The 20,388-nt window shown below is 37.5% G+C and overlaps 1 protein-coding gene across 5 annotated transcripts in view; it reads left to right on the top strand.

Annotated features, from left to right (window-relative positions):
* Nucleotides 1-4,356: 4,356 nt before the first annotated feature.
* The window catches only part of LOC129243051 (peptidoglycan-recognition protein LA), a 41,350-nt gene continuing 25,318 nt past the window's right edge, over nt 4,357-20,388 (top strand). For 3 of the 5 annotated variants that reach the window (XM_054880132.1, XM_054880129.1, XM_054880127.1), the window contains exon 1: nt 15,691-15,990. Coding sequence is in view for 1 of the 5 variants with exons in the window: in XM_054880126.1 (XP_054736101.1) it covers nt 4,645-4,942 (298 nt within the window). In the remaining 4 variants the exon portion in view is untranslated. Of the gene's footprint in view, nt 4,943-15,690; nt 15,991-20,388 lie in introns of those variants that run through there. The other 2 variants (XM_054880126.1, XM_054880131.1) reach the window with 2 other exon arrangements.

The raw sequence follows: 20,388 nt of genomic DNA, 5'->3' as shown, positions 1-20,388 counted from the left end.
TGATCATCATCAGCAATGAGTTGAACTTGACCTGCAGTTGAGTCAATCATATCGTCCAAGACTACGGGGTTCTTAACAGTTGCAACATCAGCATACTTCATGTGCTTTCGAGCTGTATAATGATGACCGATTACGTCCGTTTTATAAAAATAACAATCATCTGGTTTATGATAAGGCTGATGATGCCACATCATCGGAGAATATTGAGAAATTCGACTTTTCTGGCAACGTTTTGATTTATATCTCTTGAATTTCAATGAAACAAACAATAAAACTTTGACGTTTTAATAAGGTTAAATTATAATAACAAACTTCTTTTGTTAATCAATGTACAGTGTGAACTTTGGTACCCTTGGGAGCTTTTTCATATTTCTATTGAAAAAAAAAGTGTGATAATACCTATGTCAGATATTTTCGTAAGTTTTAACCAGTTCTATTGTATGCAGTACAGTGTACTCTTATGTATACATATATACTCCAATAAATATTACGTATCTATAATAACGCATCAAAACACGTCCTTATTCCCATTTAGCGTAAGTTATACCTACATACCAAATTAGTAAAAAAAAAATAAAATCTTAAAACTCACACAACTCTATTAATTTTAATTCAATTACAGTCAAATATAGCTCATTCGACGCAAAATTAAATTTACTATAACAGTAGTGTACTAAAAAAAATCCTCAATATCGGACAATATCGTAAAAATTATGTCAAAGTTGAAAAAATAGAGAAAAAATAAAAAAATTCCAAATACTTCCGTCTACAGTCTCGTCAGTTGTCATTTCAGAAAAATTGTCAATACACTGTCAAAAAGGCTTGTTTTTGTTTTTTCGAAACAAATTCGAAATCGGATGGAAATTGGCGAAGTTAGGAGTGATTCTTCACATCAACCTACTGAAAAACGGTTTGATGGCCATAAAACGAGATTTTGGGGGTGTATTGGAAATTTCTCCTATGCCATTTTGTTTAGTTTTTCTATAGCCACAAGTTGTACTAGGTCTCCATAAAAGTATAAAATCACTGTCGCACAGTGTTATTATTATATATTTAAGTTTACAAAAAAAGCCCAAAAGTAAGAAAAACGATCATTTCTACTTGCGGAAATTTCGCTAATTTCAAAATTTACAATGAAATATTTTGGAAACAGCTGTTATGCAAAAGCCACAATTTTTATTTCCAGTTTTAATAAAACTGAATTAAAAACATTGAGATATTGCAGAGTACAGTATTCGTAGTTTCTATTTAAAGGAGGGCCGCCTGCAAAAACACTTCTGGAAAATAAAATCATATTGACTTGGCGAATATAAAAGGAGTGTTTAGTGTTTCCTTAATAGTATTTTAACAGGGTTTTATTAAAATATTATGGTATATCTACTCATAGCGGCATTTAGTTCCAGTGAATCAGTTGCATTATTATTATGGTTTGTTAGCCACAATGATTGTAGTTTTCGGGACATTGATCGCAAAAGTGACCAGACTAGCATTCGGAAGTGCGCAGGTTTGAATCTCCGTGCATGAATTATATAAAAAGCAAGCCAAGGCAAACCTCCAAGTGTATTTTTCCCATTAAAAAGCCCCTCATAAAAATCAATTTGCCGTTCGGAGTCGGCTTAAAAAAGTATGTCCCTCCACTTATGTTTTAGTGCTAATGAACATTTATTGATTCGTAGAAAATCTAATATTTTGAAAGTGCAAATTTAAATTTTTACTCCTTTTAAGGTAATGCAAGAATATTGAATCTTTTTCTCTGAACTCTTCTTAACTTTGAAAACCGTTTTACACATTTTAAAAAGCGTTTGAAGTTATTGAATACGAACTAAAACCATTGTGGTGTAATCGGTCCCTCCAGGCCCCAATCCATAGTGGGACATTGGGCATCAAGAGGTGCATTCATAGTAAAAATAAACAAACAAAAAAAATACCAGAAAATACGGAAAAAACTAAATCGACATTTTTACAAAAAGAATACCTTATCTTGTTATATAATCTCAAATATAGCAAAAAAGTCGTTCTCTTAACAAAACAATCATAAATTGAATTTTACATAACCAAACATTTATTAAAAAAACCGCAAATTTTAAACGCATACAAAGTTCAAAAAATTGGTATTTCATTTTGTAGTTTGTGCGTTTTTATATCCAAGGCAGCACTGCAGTAGCGAGAGAGAGATTTGACTGCTGCAAGGAGTAGAACACCAACAATAACCGCAATCGCGGGCAATGCGACCAGATGTTAAAAAAGTAAAACTACATAAAACTGAGTAAATTATTGAACTAATTAAAAAATTTTTTTTTTATAAATTGTAAACATAACATTTTAATTAGAACAAACTAGAAAAAAGTCATGAAGAAAGTACTAAAAATCCGAGACTGAATAACAAAAAAAAAATGTTACGAAATTGATAGCCTGGCCATACCGTTGCTAATACGACGTCACTCATTTAGCTCCTGGTGACGCTCAAGCATGCATGTTCTGCAGCTTATATGTGTGCGTGTCGGGTGCTTGACGCTAATATCTAAAATTTTTGATTTTCATCATGCAAAAGCCGACAACAAGTATGTGTGACACGGAGCAAGTACGAGTGTCACCCGACACGCACACATATAAGCCTGCTGGACATGCATGCTTGAGCGTCACCAGGGGCTATGTGTGCCCAATGGGCCGCATTCGCTAACAATGGAACAAAAACACATTCGCATGTGGTTTTCTCAGCAACATTTAGAGCGTTTCGAAAGGATAAATTGGATTTTCAGAATTGATTCTTATCAAGGCAAGAATGGTATGAACCTGGTTCTTCGGCCCGAAATGGGTTCGTGTCCAAACATCGGCCAGAAGGTATTAGCATCAGTGTTTTGAAAGTAAAAAAAAGTACGTGTAGCATGGTACACATAGCAGAAGTGAAACTTTCAAGGCAGACAAAGAAAGAGGAAGAGACCCGAGAGAGAGAGAGAAAATATATATATATCTACATAACATTTGCTGAGAATACAAACAGACAAAATTTACAAAAAAAAAAAAAACAGCAGCTGAGCGTATTGAAACTTAAGGAATAGATACCTGTAAAATCTGGAAAAAAAATTTTTTTTTCATAAAATGTTATACAAATGATATACAATACTTTAAGAATATGTCAAAAAAATTTTAGAACGTAAATTTAAGTATTTCTTATATTATAGATCGTCAACCGTGACGACTCTATTCTTTGCGTTCGAGCGCTGGAAGAGGTATAGTTACATATTCGAACTTTAGACGCGTTTTTCTCAAAACTATATTTTTCGAATTGGCGTACACGATAACTCGAAAAGTTATTGACCGATCTCCCTGAAATTTCGCGCACATCTTTTTTATGATATTACTTTGAATGCACGTTTTTTTAAGCACTTTATTCCGCGATTTTTTTTCCATGTATTGCATGGCCTTGAAATTTTGCTCTCCATTCTCGCTCGTCCATCGACGCCTAAGAAGTTTCACTTCAAAAAATCGTGAAAAAAGATCCAGTTTTCAAAAGAAAAAAATCTTTTTTTCTTTAAGACAATGCATCGTGTCACAAGAGCATATTGGCAATGGCTAAAATCCACGAATTAAAGTTCGGATATGTTGGAGTATCCACCGTATTCACCAGATTTGGTCCGTAGCGACTTCAATCCGTTTTCAGACCTAAAAAAATTCATGATTGGAAAGCGTTTTTCATCAAACGATGAGGTCCTTAAAACTGTGGAAGCGTATTTTGCAGCCCTTCCAGATTCTCCAGATGGAATTCATAAATAGGAATCTCTTTGAAATTACTATTGTATAACTGCCAGGGCTACATACTATTCGAACGTAAAAGCCTACAGTAAACGTACAAGCAAAAAAACCAAACACTTTTTAATTTTTTTAATAATTTTAGAATCGAATATCTCGAAAACTATTCAGTTTTAGGCTATGTAACTAAATTAATTAGAAATGTCTTAACTAATATAATAATTTCCTTAGATGTCTCGAACGGCTTTCCCGGTAATCCTTTTGCATATAAGTTTATTCCTTGCTACATGTTTTCGCTGCATATGTTTTGTTCGAAGAGCAAGTACATATAATCGTATTTATATAAGTAAATATATCTACTTCATATCGATCAACACAGAGGGTTTCTCCCCATTCACTCAAACAATACTGATATACGCAATTTTACTTTACGCGCACATATGTATGTATGTATAGGAGTATGTATTTACATATATAAATAAATCTCTGCTGGTCGCATGATCTGATACTACCTGCTATAAACTTGTATTGGATAAATTCTCCCCATGGCGAGCGGAAAGGCAATGAAATATCTCAGCAATAACGCATTGTAAGCTCAGCGCGAACCACAGTCAGAATTTTGAAAGCGGTTGAGCTAGACATGAAATCAAAACAAAGCGCGCGCGTGTGACTGACCGGTTTGAAATTACTCGTACACAGCTCTTTGTGGCGTGTTGTGATGGTTGTCCACTTGTTAAAATTAACACAAAAATGTAATATTTATGGGAATTACATTTTATTTACTAATTAAAAAATAATAACTGTACTAATTAGTGTATATAAAGTATATTTAAAATAACAATAGTAAAAAGTACAACGCTACACTTGTACCAGAGCAAAAAATAAAACAAAAATATGGAGGAGGACCGTGCAAGCATGCGCTCAACGAGCAATCCTAACCCTCTTACCTCCGCGGCAAACAATGCACTCTGGAGTCTGCAAGGTCACAGTTCTGGTCATCCAGTTAATAGTTCGCCTGCTGCGTTGCCGCAAAATATCTTCACAAATCCTGCCATACAGCCATCGAGCGTGATAAACCTATCGAATTCGTCGGATGTCGTTATAGGTCCTATGACCCAATATCAGGGTCCCGTAACGATATACCAATATATGGATGCTACGGTGGAAGCGCGCTCCATGCAAGCGGGCGGAGGTAACTATGAAAGCTTTCATCTTCGAATGCTTATACATACATACATATGAAAAATTTATAAAATTCACGGAATTTCTAAGCTTTGAGTTAGCTGAGTATGCTTGTTTACCAGTAAGGGGGCATGTATGTATGTGTGTATCCATGTATTTATTGTGTCGTACATCCACTCTTTGGATTGCACTGTACTTAGGTATAGTGTGAACTACTATGAGTACTTATAAATCAATATAATAAAGGGTTTTCCAATAACAGGTGTTATTTTGAATAGGATTGAGCTATCGAGAGATGATTAACGCTTTTTTATGGTCGGAATTTACTTTCAACAAGGGCCACGGGCCACAGAAGCAACGAAACCATTCATCTTTTACCATTCATGAGTTTCCGGACCGTGTTATCTCTCGAAGAGGTGATCACAATTGGCCACCGAGATCTTGTGATTTAACACCTTGTGACTTTTTTCTTTGGGGCCACGTGAAAGAGAAGGTCTACGACGACACCCCAGGGTCGATTCAAGACCTCAAAGATAGAATTCGTGAGGTTATCGAGGTCATGGGGCAGCCACTTTGAAGTTCGGTTATGGAAAATTTCATGAAAAGGATATTGTCCTGTAAGCGTGGTCATGGTGGTCATTTGTTTAATGTTATTTCCCACTATTAACAGCATACCTTCGTCTTTAATGAATTAAACATACGATCACTTATATTAAAAAATAACATTTTTCTTTGAATATCAAAATAACACCTCTTATTGGAAATTGCTTTATAACGTGAAATATCTCAACTGATCCTAATAAATTAAATTAAACTGAGAAATGAAAAAAGGCAGACTACAAGATTTCCTATTGACACATGAAAAGGGCAAAAAACTAAAATTAAAATTATTGACGCAACAAAATCTACAAACTATTCATTTTGGAAGGCGACCAAAAAGATGGTCGGAGCTACAATACACCTCACACCAATAAGAGCCACAAACGGCCAATGGGGTCGAACATCATCGGAAAAAGCGACTATTCTAGCTCCAAATTTTAAAGATATACATATTTGAAAATGAAAATACCAGCGACTTCGATTTGCCTCATACAACAAGCTACACAGTTTTTGCATATCATCACAAAACAGAGATAAAATAATTAATTTCGAACAACAACAAATCCCCTGGATACGACCTCATCTCGAAAGTAATTGTAAAACATATGCCCGACAGGGCAATAATTTATCTTAGGTACGTTTTCAACGCTGCTATAAACTCAAATACTTCCCAAGGTCATGGAAAATTGCCGAAATAATTGCGATCCCAAACACGATAAAGATGCAACGTTTGCATCGGCGTACCGACTAATAAGGTAGACTTATCAAAAATATTTGAGAAGCTACTCTTTGACCGCGTAGATCCTATCATAACAAGAATGCATTTAATTCCTCAACATCAGTTCGAATTTAGATGAAAACGTTCAATAATCCAACAGGTGCACAGAGTTTCTCACAAATTTAATAATGACTTCAACAATAAACAAGTATGTGTGGCTGTATACTCGTATCTGATTTAGCTAACGTCTTTGACAAAGTATGGCACCCTGTATTACTGCAGAAACTCCAATCTTGGTTGCCAAATGACTACTTTCTAACACTAAAAAGTTACATCCACGACAGAAAATTTTATGTTAAATATAAAGATGCATCTTCACTCATTGACCCCTTGAACGCAGGAATTCCCCAAGGCAGTGTATTAGGGCCCACTCTGTATCTAATCTACACCGGTTGATTTACCGCAACCGTCTTCAGAAAACAGCATGATTACGAAGTTTGCAAATGACACTATAGTAATGGCATCTCATGGAAACCCGAATATAGCACACAAAAAAATTACAAAACGACCTAAACAAAACACTGGATTAGTTAAAAAAATAAAATATAGAAAGTAATGGCGACAAAACAATTCAAGTCAAATACACGAACAGAAATGTAACCATAGACTCATTAGAGATTGGAAGCTCTGACGCGAATACTAATACAAAATCTAAATACTTAGGCATTACAATTGACTCTAAACTAAACTGGAAGGACCATATAATAAAAAAAGAAAATGAAATTAAAAATCGCTTTCAGCAACTGTGCTGGCTGCTGGGATCTCAGTCTAAGTTCTCGCTGCAAAACAAAACCTTAATCTGCAAAACGATAATTGCACCAATTTGGAAGTATGGTATAGACGTAACGTGTCCAGTCGAAGATACTTGGGACGATAACAAATGCACCTTGGTATATACCAAAACCTGACACTCACTGCGACTTAAACATCGACACAATTGAGCAATACAAACTGCGAGCAGAAGTCACATAAGCAGACTTCTGGCGCACACAAATCCGACGATGAGGGATGTTGCTGATGATAAAAAATGCAATAAAAAGAGAAACGAAATACACCAACTGACCTTTTGTAATGTCATAATAAGAAATATATTTATTTACTTATCTAAATTGTCATAGTAAATGAAAAGTTAATTACATATCCTAAATAATCTTGAAGACCAATGGCCTTACAGTAGCATTTAACTTTCCTAAATCTCTAAAACAAATCACTCATTGTCATAGTGTCAGTTGTAATATGTTTTTAGAATTGCGTGTAAAACAAGACCGTGAAAAATTAAAGCAAAGAGAGCTGAGTGTACATGTGTATATAAAATATAATTTGAATACTCTAACAGTTTCGAATGACGATTTATTTGTTTTATAACAATAACTTTCTTTATAACTTTATATGCAGTTAATTGATAGTGAAATTAGTTAAGGTATATACATATTTAATGAGTTTAAGATACTCATTTTCACTAAGCTATTAATTTCTGACCCTTGCAAATACTTATTTAAAGCTTATCACGATTCATACATAGTTAAGACTGCACGGATGTGTATAAAAATGTACGTACACAACCATTGAAGGGAGTCACGACTGCGCTGCAATTTAGATTTTTGCATTTATCACTTGTGAAATTCTCAGAATCATCCATGTACTTGTACATGCAACGTGATATGCGGCATTTGAGTTTAATTTATAAGCCTATTAATGACGCTTTCAACTCTCTTAAGAAAATATTAATTGTTTGCATGCGACTAAATTTACTTTTTCATTAAATGTGTGCTTTAAAATATTATTGCTAAATTTAATATATATTCTTAGAGCGTTTCAAAGTAAAGATTCAAAAAGAGTTTTATTCTTGAGCTATTTTTGAATCTATTTTTTGTAAACTACAAATGTAAAAGACTTCGTATATTTAGGAACCAGCATTGCATTAACACCCGTAACAATATCAGCCTAGAAATCCAACGTAGAGTCTCTCTTGCCAACAAATGCTACTTTGGACAAAGTAGGCAATTGAGTAGTAAACTCGAACTCGAACAAAACTAACACTCTACAAGGCTCTCGTCATATAGCTCTTAACGTTTGGAGTGTTTGAGAGAAAGATTCTGCGCAAGATTTTTGGACTTTTGCATGTTGACAACGGCGAATATCGCAGGCGATGGAACGATCACCTTTATGAGCTTTACGAAGACATAAATATAGCGCAGCGAATAAAGAACCAGCGGCTACATTGGCTGGGTCATGTCGTCCGAATGGATACAAACGCTCCGACTTCGAAAGTATTCGATGCAGTACCACCTGGTGGTAGCAGAGGAAGAGGAAGGCCTCCCCTGCGTTGAAAAGATCAGGTGAAAAAGGACTTGGATTCACTTGGAGTGTCCCACTGGCGCCGGTTAGCACGGAAAGAAATGACAGGCGCGCTTTGTTAAAGTCGGTCAAAATCGCGTAAGCGGTTATCGCACTAATTAAGAAGAAGAAACTACAAAATGCATTCAATCGCTTCTTGGGTCAAGAGGCCAGATGGCACTTGGACTTCTACGGCGGAAGAATCTCTAGAACTTCTTTTAAACTCATCTGTGTTTTGCATGGGCAATCAAATCATTTTTACCTTTTCAAACTCCAGGTCCTGACGAAATCTGTCCTAAGATGTTACAGGAAACTCTTGATAGTATCCTGCTAATTGAAAGTTTCAAAGTATGTCTAAATCTGGGATATATTCCAAATAAGTGGAAACTTGTTAGAGTCGTTTTCATACCAAAGATGGAAGGGGACATGAATTAACGAAGGACTTTAGGACAATTAATCTTTCGTCCTCAGAGAGAGAGAGATCAGTATATCAATTGCACAACACACTTATCTCAAGGGCAGGGATTCACGAGATAATCCTAAGAACAGAGGGGTCTCTTGTAAATAAACAGGGTGCCATGGCTATTCAATGGGCGTTAATAGACTTAGGGGTGGAAAATTTTCTTAGCAATTGGATCATATCTATGCTAGAAACCAGGATCATTATAGCTAATATGGTAAGCATAACTAAGAGGGTCCATAGGCTATGTGTGATTAGCAAAATCGTAATAAAACTAAATGGAGGTGGCGTCAAAGTGGTTGCGTGCGTTGAAGATGTGGTGTTAATGACATCAGGACTGTGTCCCATTACGAACAGTGGGAACATTCAAAGAGGGCTAGGCGAGCTTAACTCTTGGGCCACAGGCTGTGTCCTAAGTTTAAACGCACGTAAAACAGAACTTATTATATTTACCACCAGATATAAGGTACTAATTTTTACCCTACCAAATATTAATGGACAAACTCTTTCACTTTCAACCAGTGCAAAGTACTTTGGGACTCCCTGCCTTTGGAAAGTAAACATTGGAGAACGGGTAAAGATAGCAGAAATCGCTTTATTTGCCTGTAAACGTATGCTATGAAGAAGATGGCATCTTCAACCCTAGTCTACATTGTGGTTGTATAAGCCGGTTATCCGATCAATTTTATGGTGTGGATCGGTAGTTGGGTGGACAGCTCAAGGGAGAGATTACAACATCAAATTACTTGGTAGAATATAAAGATCAGCGTATGCAATAACAGTCGGATCAATCAGATCATATCCTGACTGACCTACAACCACAAACAAATGTCAACGTGGATAAACATGAAACGACGGGACGCTTGGAGACACACGGCGGTCATAACTGGCTTTTGTTGTGTCGGAGAACAAGCAGCCAAAGTGGGCATCCCTCACAACACATGGCTCAAATTTAGAGTAATATGAGTACTTCGAATCGCAAAGTATCACAATTTGAAAGTCAAAATATGACGGATAAAATTAAAAAATATTATTGAATCCACGCAAATTTGTTATATAACACACGGGCTGAGAAGACCCGGGCCTAACAAAGAAAACGTGTTTTTTTTTGTTTTGTTCAAAATTAGTTTTATTCATCAACGTAATTTCTATGAAGAACAACGAAAGCATTCCAGCGTCGCTCTTACATTTCAATACCACTTTTGTAGAGCGATTTAACTTTTGCCTCGAAATAGGCCTCCGTTTCAGCGATAACCTCTTCATTTGAGTGACATTTCTTACTGGCGAGCATTTGCTTTACTGCGAGCAGCCAGTAGTCGCTGGGAACCAAATCTGGATGTGGGAGCAATTCAAAGTTGAATTCATGTAGTTTTTCCCATTGTTTTGATTGACTTGTGACACGGTGTGTTGCCTTGACGAAACAAAATAGAAAGTAAACGCAGCACCTACTTCGAACAGAGCTTTCTCATAGTCAAATGCTCATGCAATATAAAGCCATTGAGTTCCTTTGAAATCTTTATGATGTCAGCTAACTCACGCAACTTCACTTTTCGATCGTTCAAATGATTTTTGGATTTTTTTATATTTTCTGGTGTTACCACCTCATTTGGACGCCCACTGCGTTTTGCATCATCGATGTCTCAACGACCACGTTTGAAGTCAGCAAACCAAATTTTGTTGTTGTTTCTGAAGAAGCGGAGTCCCCATTACACTTTTGAAGCCATTGCTTAGCTTGAATGATATTTTTCCCCATCAAGAAGCAGTGTAAAATTAAAACACGAACTCCTTTTTGATCCACTATTTTGAAAATAAAAAAGTAACATCACTCTTAGCACTATAGCTCACGAACTAATGAATAGAATATCATGAAATTTTAACAGCTGTTTTTTAAGGTTAGTACTAACTAGAAAAGAGGTGAATGCATTAAAACTAGTGCCATCTATGTGTTAAGCCCGGAACTTTTCAGCCCATGTGTTACATACACGTGTGATACAATTCGATTCGTTTTTACTTTCTTATATATACTTTTTTCCTGGTTCACTGTACGTATTTGAATATGCATCAAAAATGTATGGGAACCACACTATCAAACATTCAGTGATTACGGAGCATCAGTCATTAATAAGAGTACAGTGGCTCAATAAAGAACTTGGACACCTAAGTGATATGGTTTTAAATAAAAAAATATATATTAAAATGCAAATCTAATACGTTTCTGTGTCACATTTATTTTCGTTCTTCAAGCGTATTTTTCAAAACTACAGAAAACATAAATAAATTTCAGCTCATTCGTAGATGGAAAATACAAACATAAAAAATTAAAAAAAAACTATAATATATGACAAAAAAGAACTCGGACATTTATATAAAGAGAGTAAGGCAAATAATATTTAAGAAAAAACAATATATGGTAATTAATATATAGTTGGCAAGCCTTTATTTTTTCTCACAGTATTCAGTCTTATTGGCGCGGATTCGGCCAGCTTCTTGCATGTTAAAGGATCTATTTTCCCCCACTCTTATTCAATAGCAGCTTCTGGGTCTTTCTTGTTTCTAATAACATGCGTTTTCAGTTTGATTTCCAAATGAGCTCACAGATGTTCAATTACATTGATGTCTAGAGATTGTGGAGGTGTTTCAAGTACTTTTAGTACATAAATCATAGACACAAACATAGGACATTACCTAAAAACATTACCTTATGCTTGGGATCGTTTTTAATGATAGTACTGGAAATTGTCCTTAATTCCCAACTTGTCAGCACTTTGGACCAATTTTCTTTCATAATTGTTAGGTATTGTTTATTGTCCATATTGCCGTTAATGAAGCACAAATTTCCAGTACCAGTAGTGGACATAGAACCCTATACCATTACCGACCCACCCCCATGTTTAACTGTTGGACGTAAGTTTTTTTCCAGCAACTTTTCATTATGCCTTCACACATATGATTCTCCATCTGGCCGAAATATAATATTTAAAACTTGATTTCATCTCCAAATAAAACGTGCATCCAGAACTCGAAATCCTTATCCCCATGACGCTTTGCGAATTTTATTCTCTTGTGTCGGTTAATATCGTTGATGAAAGGTTTTTTTCGTGCACATCTTCCATTATAAATATTTTTTCGCAACGCACTATACTTATACTTTCAGGGTTGTAGTTGTTGTAGTTAATATTAAGGCACCTTTCTGGACTAGAATTTCGAATATATCGTTTTTTTCATCTTATATAGTTTATACTTATAAAAATATACTTCCAAATTTTTATATTGAAATTCGTTGTAGTTTAGACGTTACAGTCCTTTAAAAAGAGACCGGTTTAGAGTACGACACCCAGGTACTAACGCGTTAACCGTGCTTTTCTCGAAACTATTTTTTCCAAGTTGGCGTAGGTAATTCCTCAAAAAGTACTCTTTCGATTGATTTGAATTTTTAATATGTTATTGAGTAGACTTGTGGCTCTCGCGGGTAGCACAATTATAATTTTATAATCAATTTTTATATTTTTTTAAGAGCGAGAAAGTGAAAAAATTTCTTTTTTTTTTTTGATTGTTTTTCCAATAAACAGATAAAATATCTAGAAAAATGTTTTTTTTTTCGTAAATCTGCTACCCACCATAGCGACATATCTCCTGATGAATAATCGACCGATTTTTTGTTTTTCAACGCCTATAGACCCGAAAGGCGCCTTAAGGTGTTGGGCGACTTCTGTTGCGTGCTTAAGAGCGCTCAAATTTGGGTTTTTCTTAATTTGTTGCACTATCCACAGTTCATCTACATCCGAAAACAGTTTTGGCGGATTTTGTTTCTTAGAAAAGTTTTATCACCGAGAACTATTTTGGCGTCCCGATTTCTTTTTACTTTTCACGGATTTTGTTTCTTAGAGAAGTTTTATCGAACGGGGTCTATCCACTATTTTTCCGATTTCCCGAACGGTTTTACCATTTTCATTACTAATAATACTAATAATTAAATTTCTGACATCAATTGAGGTTTTTCCCCGCTTTATAGTTTGGACTATTATTCAGAAAACCCGACTGAAATTTTATTTTAATTTATAACGTTTGGTTCTTTCTTTGCACTGTTCTACCGAGAGCAAATTAATTGTGGGACTCCCCGTTTTAAAGTGCTAAGCAATCGCAATTATTCTTCTTATTCTACTTCTTTTTTGACACCAATTTTGCGAATGCTGCATGATAAATTTTATATACGAAGGAGGTAATGGATTTGTAAATTTTTATTACCATATTTAAAATCGTATTTGAATACCCAATACAAAAATATAAAAATAAAAACATTAAACTTGCATCTTACAAAAATTTAAAATTTGAAGCTGCATGCCCGAGTTCTTTATTGAGCCACTGTATAAGAATAAAAATCAGAGCTGGGAGTTTTTAGATATGACAAAAAAAATGTAATATATTTTCTTTTCATATTTTTTGTTTTATATCCTTAAAAGTTAAAATGATTTGATAAAAAGAAACTGAAATATTTAATTTTAAAAAATTCTACATAAAAATTTCACTCATTAAATAACTCTCAAAATTATGATATTACTTTCAAAATTCTTCACTTCTATTGTTCTCTGGCCTACAAATAAACCAATTTTCAGAAAAATTTACAGCAATGCCCGAAATTCTTGGCATCAAATCTATCGTACGTAACAGGATGGAAACCACACCATAGCTTTTAAAAACGTTCAATTAATTAAGGCTTGTATCTGTAATGAACTAAACTAATTAGATCTTGCTGATGTTCAATGATGCGTAATTGCCACTTGTATTTAGTAGATCAAAATTGTTTTACTGATAACGATTTATGTATGTACATACATATCTATATGAACCGCCCCTTACACTATATATGAACTTTGGTATAATTTCCACTGTGATACACAATAAAAACCTTTTGTCACTTAAAGCAAGGCAAAACAAATAATCGTACGTGTTGAGCAAACACAAATCGTAAAAGTCGACGTACTAAGAAACAATCATTGCGATTCCCGCTGATATAAAAACGTGTCTACGTACAACAAGTAAGGAAGGCTAAATTCCGCGCACATTTTAGTAAAATTTAATTTGGGCTGCCTGTTAATTTTTGGAATCAAACAAACTCACTTATATATAGCTTGCAACATCAAACGGGCGGTCGGAAATTTAATTGTAATATATAAAAAAGTGGCCGGCGTAGCCGAATGTATTGGTGCGTGACTACCATTCAGAGAGAACTTAGGTTCGAATCTCGGTGAGACACCAAAATAAAGAAAAAGTTGTTTCTAATAGCAGTCGCGCCTCCTTAGAGTCGGCTTAAAACTGTAGGTCCCTCCATTTATGGAACAACATAAAGACGCACACCACAAATAGGAGGAAGAGCTCTGCCAAACACCCAGAAAGGGTATATGCGCCAATTATAAGGGTTTTCCGATAACAGGTGTTATTCGGTGCTATCGAGAGAAGATTAACGATTTTTTATGGCCAGGCCGGAATTGGATGGTATTGATATGGACAACGTTTATTTTCAACAAGACGGCGCCGCGTGCCACACAAGCAACGAAACCATTGATCTTTTACGGGAAAAGTTTCCGGACCGTGTTATCTCTCGAAGAGGTGATCACAATTGGTCACCGAGATCTTGTGATTTAACACCTTGTGACTTTTTTCTTTGGGACCACGTGAAAGAGAAGGTCTACGCCGACAGCCCAGGGTCGATTCAAAACCTCAAAGATGGAATTCATGAGGCTATCGAGGACATAGGGCATCCACTTTGCAATTCGGTTATGGAAAATTTCATAAAAAGGATATTGTCCTGTAAGCGTAGTCGTGGTGGTCATTTGCCTGATGTTATTTTCCACTATTAACGGCATACCTTCCTCTTTATAATGAAATAAACATGCGATCATTTATATTAAAAAATAGCAGTTTTCTTTGAATATCAAAATAACACCTCTTATTAGAAAACCCAGTATATAAATACATATATAAAAGTGGGCGTGATTTTTATCGCATTTCAATTATGTTTATTTATATTACTTCGGGTATATAAATTGCGCTGGCATATGTATAAACTTCGGTCCGTACCGAATTGAGCACTTTCTTACTGGTTTTGCTCGAGTTATTGCGTGCACGGTTTGAACAAAATTACAATACCCTAGTACGGGTGGGTATAAAGATACTTGTAAATACATATATACAAATGTAAATGGCTGCCTATCTATACTCGTAATACTTATATGATATATGTATGTACACACTTACACTTCCCATCTAAAATCAACAAAAACTCATCGCTAAGCCACTTAGCTCACTTACTGTATATTCATATACATACACTTACATACCTAAAGATATCGATATGTACTATGTATGAGGTGATATCACGTATGGCACGGAGAACCGAATACGCCAATCGACATTCTGACCACTTCGCTGGATGATCGGTTTGTTTGCTGGTCAATTGGATGGCTGGCTGAATGGCTGCTTGCTTATTTGCCCATCGGCATGCGTGTATGTATGTAGCGTTCTCCAGCTGGTTGTTTGACTTGTCACCCTTTGAGTAAAGTTTTGCGAAAATTGAACAATCGCATTTAGTTGAGATTTTGCTGAGCGCTGTTGAAGCGGTTTTGTTACGGCGCACTGTGACGACGACGATTACAAATGCGTCTGATATCGCATTCCGCGAAAATTTATTTTATTTTTTTTTCTTTTACTAAATAAATAAATATGGCAATAAGAAATTGCGTGAAGTAATATTATTTGCGGAAATTCTGCTGTCGTAAAATGCCTTTAAAATCAACAGTGTATACAAATATAAAAAGTGTTGTCAATGCAATTGGAAGCAAGGAAATTATTCGAAGTGAAGTGAAACGATTTAAGAACGCCCGGGGTAATGGGTGCTATAAATAATTATTAGTGACGTCATACTATGTTTTCATGCCCATTTGTTTATGCGATTATTAGTCACGACTTTATAGAAAATTTAAATGACGCATTCTGGCCTCTAGGCGGGATTCAGAATTGTAAGAGTGAGATAAAGAAATTTAGTAAACAAAGAAACGACCACACTAACACTTTCCCTGCAAGAAAAACTGAGTGAAAAAAATTGGTACCAAGTATTCAGAACTGCTGTCTTCTTTGGGGAAATGCGAAGCAGTCTTTTAGTGATCAAAAGAGGGTTTACTTAAAACCTTATCCTAGTTTTAGAACCTTTAGTAAATGAAGGCAATACTTGAAATCTTCCAAATCTGCGAAAAAAATTGCCTACAACATTTCCAAGGATATATTATTTTCAGCTAAAAATTAAAAATAAAGGCATAACAATAAATGAAAATTATTGTATGATCTGGCGATGTGCCGCAAGGCTTACCTTTTTATCATCGAGATATTTGAAGAAACAGTTTTTATCGAATTCTGAGCTATAGTACCGACCGGGCATAAGTAATAAACAAACGAAAGTTTATTTTTAAATCTAGTATTTTTATTAATAAATGAAAATGTAATTAGTAAAAATAGATCCTAAGTCTCAATCGTATTAATTTCGTAACATATACTTATGTTTATAAAAATTAAACTTGTAGTAGTAGTAATTATTTAATACTCATAGTTGCAATATAAAAACAATTTCTTATCGGAATTTTCACCTTGCTAGCGGCACCCTTTATCTGCATAGAGTGGAACAATTCCTTACTAGTCGCACTCTTTGGGAGAGCAAATGATATTTTAAAGCAATTAAAACAAAAAGTGAGTTCAGATAACTTCTTCTTCTTCTTAATTGGCGCGATAACCGCTTACGCGATTTTGGCCGAGCTTAATAAAGCGCGCCAGTCGTTTCTTTCTCGTGATAACCGGCGCCAATTGGACACACCAAGTGAAGCCAAGTCCTTCTCCACCTGATCTTTCCAACGCAGAGGAGGCCGCCCTCTTCCTCTGCTACCACCAGCTGGTACCGCATCGAATACTTTCAAAGCCGGAGCGTTTGTATCCATTCGGACGACATGACCCAGCCAACGAAGCCGCTGGATCTTTATTCGCTGCGCTATGTCTATGTCGTCGTAAAGCTCATACAGCTCATCGTTCCATCGTCTGCGATATTCGCCGTTGCCAACGTGCAAAGGTCCAAAAATCTTACGCAGAATCTTTCTCTCGAACACTCCAAACGTCGCTTCATCGGATGTTGTCATCGTCCAAGCTTCTGCGCCATACGTCAGGACGGGCATGATGAGAGTCTTGTAGAGTGTTAGTTTTGTTCGTCGAGAGAGGACTTTACTGCTCAGTTGCCTACTTAGTCCAAAGTAGCACTTGTTGGCAAGAGAGATTCTACGTTGGATTTCAAGGCTGACATTGTTATAGGTGTTAATGCTGGTTCCCAAATACACGAAGTCTTTTACAACCTCAAAATTATAACTGTCTACAGTGACGTGGGTGCCGATACGCGAGTGCGCCGACTGTTTGTTTGAAGACAAGAGGTACTTCGTTTTGTCCTCGTTCACCACCAGACCCATTCGCTTTGCCTCTTTATCCAGTTTGGAGAAGGCAGAACTAACAGCGCGGTTGTTAAGGCCGATGATATCGATATCATCGGCATACGCCAACAATTGTACGCTCTTATAAAATATTGTGCCTGAGCGATTAAGTTCTGCGGCTCGTACGATGCTCTCCAACATCAGGTTAAAGAAGTCACACGACAGTGAGTCACCCTGTCTGAAACCTCGTTTGGTATCAAACGGCTCGGACAGGTCCTTCCCAATTCTGACGGCGCTGCTGGTGTTGAGCAACGTCATCTTACATAGCCGTATTAGTTTTGCGGGGATACCAAATTCAGACATAGCGGCATACAGGTAACTCCTTTCTGTACTGTCGAATGCAGCTTTGAAGTCGACGAAAAGATGGTGTGTGTCGATTCTCCTTTCGTGGGTCTTTTCCAAGATTTGGCGTATTGTGAATATTTGGTCGATGGTAGACTTTCCAGGTCTGAAGCCACACTGATAAGGTCCAATCAGTTGGTTGACGGTGGGCTTCAGCCTTTCACACAATACGCTCGCTAGAACCTTATAGGCGATATTTAGAAGACTAATCCCGCGGTAATTGGCACAAATTGCAGGATCGCCCTTCTTATGGATTGGGCAGAGCACACTTAAATTCCAATCGGCAGGCATGCTTTCATCCGACCATATTTTGCATAGGAGCTGATGCATGCACCTTACCAGCTCCTCGCCGCCATGTTTGAATAGCTCAGCCGGGAGTCCGTCGGCGCCCGCGGCTTTGTTGTCCTTTAGGCGCGTTATCGCTATTCTCACCTCGTCATGATCGGGTAACGGAACTACAATTCCGTCGTCATCGATTGGGGTATCGGGATCTTCACATTCTCTATGACATGCGCAGCTGTCACTATTTAACAGGTTCGAGAAGTGTTCCCTCCATAATTTAAGATTGCTCTGTACGTCAGTCACCAGATCGCCGTCTTTGTTCTTACAGGAAAACGCCCCGGTCTTAAAACCTTCTGTAAGCCGCCGAACTTTCTGGTAGAATTTTCGGGCGTTGTTCCTATTGGCCAGCATCTCAAGCTCCTCGCACTCACGTATTTCGGCCTCTCGTTTCTTCTGTCGGATAATACGTCTCTCTTCCTTTTTCAGCTCTCTGTAGCGATCCCACATGGCTCGCGTTGCGCCCGATCGCAGCGTGGCTCTATAGGCGGCATCTTTTCTTTCTGCGGCAGCATGACACTCCTCGTCGTACCAATTGTTTTTTCGGGCTCGCCGGAATCCGATTTCTTCTTCGGCGGCGGTACGTAGGGAACGAGAAATGTTGCTCCATTGCTCGCGTATGCCGATTTGTTGGGCAGTGCTTTCGGAGAGCAGGAGTGAGAGTCGAGTGGCGAATCTTCTGGCTGTCTGTTGTGATTGCAGCTTTTCGATGTCGAACATTCTTTGCGTAGGTAGATGCACGTTTTTTGCTGCACAGAGGCGGGTGCGCAGTTTGGCTGCAACAAGGTAATGATCCGAGTCGATGTTGGGTCCTCGGATCGTACGTACATCTAATACACTAGAAGCGTGTCTTCCATCTATCACAACATGATCGATCTGGTTTCGCGTTTTTCGATCAGGAGACAGCCAGGTAGCTTGGTGTATTTTCTTATGCTGGAATCTGGTAGTCTGCAGCTACCATGTTTCGGGCCCCGGCGAAGTCGATCAGCCTCTGTCCGTTACCGGATGTTTCGTTGTGCAGGCTGAATTTTCCGACTGTGGGACCGAAAATTCCCTCCTTGCCCACCCTGGCGTTGAAGTCGCCAAGCACGATTTTTATGTCGTGGCGGGGGCAGCGCTCATAGGAACGTTCCAGGCGCTCATAGAAGGAATCTTTGGTCGCATCGTCCTTCTCTTCCGTCGGGGCGTGGGCGCAAATTAGCGATATGTTGAAAAATCTGGCTTTGATGCGGATTGTTGCGAGACGCTCGTCCACCGGAGTGAACGACAGTACTTGGCGACGAAGTCTCTCTCCCACAACAAATCCGACACCGAATTTGCGCTCCTTTACATGGCAGCTGTAGTAGACGTCGCAAGGTCCTATGGTTTTCTTTCCTTGCCCCGTCCATCGCATCTCTTGGATGGCAGTGATGTCAGCCTTTACTCTCACGAGGACATCAACCAGCCGGGCAGAGGCACCTTCCCCGTTAAGGGACCGGACATTCCAGGTGCATGCCCTCAAATCATATTCCTTATTTCGTTTGCAGGGGTCGTCATCAGTAAAGGCAGTTCTCATCCGAGGCTTTTTTAATCTTTTCATTGGGGGGGATTTTTAAGTGGCGGGTCCCAAACCCAGCGCACAACCAGCTATCCTGGAATGTTTCGCCTTCTCACGTTAGCTCACTCCCGAACGGGTGTTCGGAAGCTAACCAGAGGATACGTGGGCTAATCCCGGACGTTGTGAGCTGCTTGAACCATATGTAGAAGAATCGTCCTGGCCACTCCCAAGTGAATGGCGATCAGTAACTTTCCCCACTTGCGTGGACTTCTACACATGGAATCATCCGAGTTCAGATAACAGTATTCAAAAATTTTACAATAAATAAATGTTAATACATTTTTTTATCAACACATTTTACAGAAATGTTTGGCCAAGGCTCGGCTCTTTTTTTGCCGAAGTCGAACTAAATTTTGTCACCGTATATTGCAGAAGCCGAAGTTCGGTTCTTCTCTAGTTATAACCCAAGAATGATAGAATACCAGTTGGCTTTACGCCATAACCACAAGCAACCCTGAAATATTTAACAAACTTATTTTGATAT

The sequence above is a fragment of the Anastrepha obliqua genome, chromosome 3, assembly GCF_027943255.1.
Source record: "Anastrepha obliqua isolate idAnaObli1 chromosome 3, idAnaObli1_1.0, whole genome shotgun sequence".
NCBI classification, from domain to species: domain Eukaryota; kingdom Metazoa; phylum Arthropoda; class Insecta; order Diptera; family Tephritidae; genus Anastrepha; species Anastrepha obliqua.
Note: the sequence above shows the minus strand (reverse complement) of the source record. Positions and strands in the feature narration are given on the sequence as shown.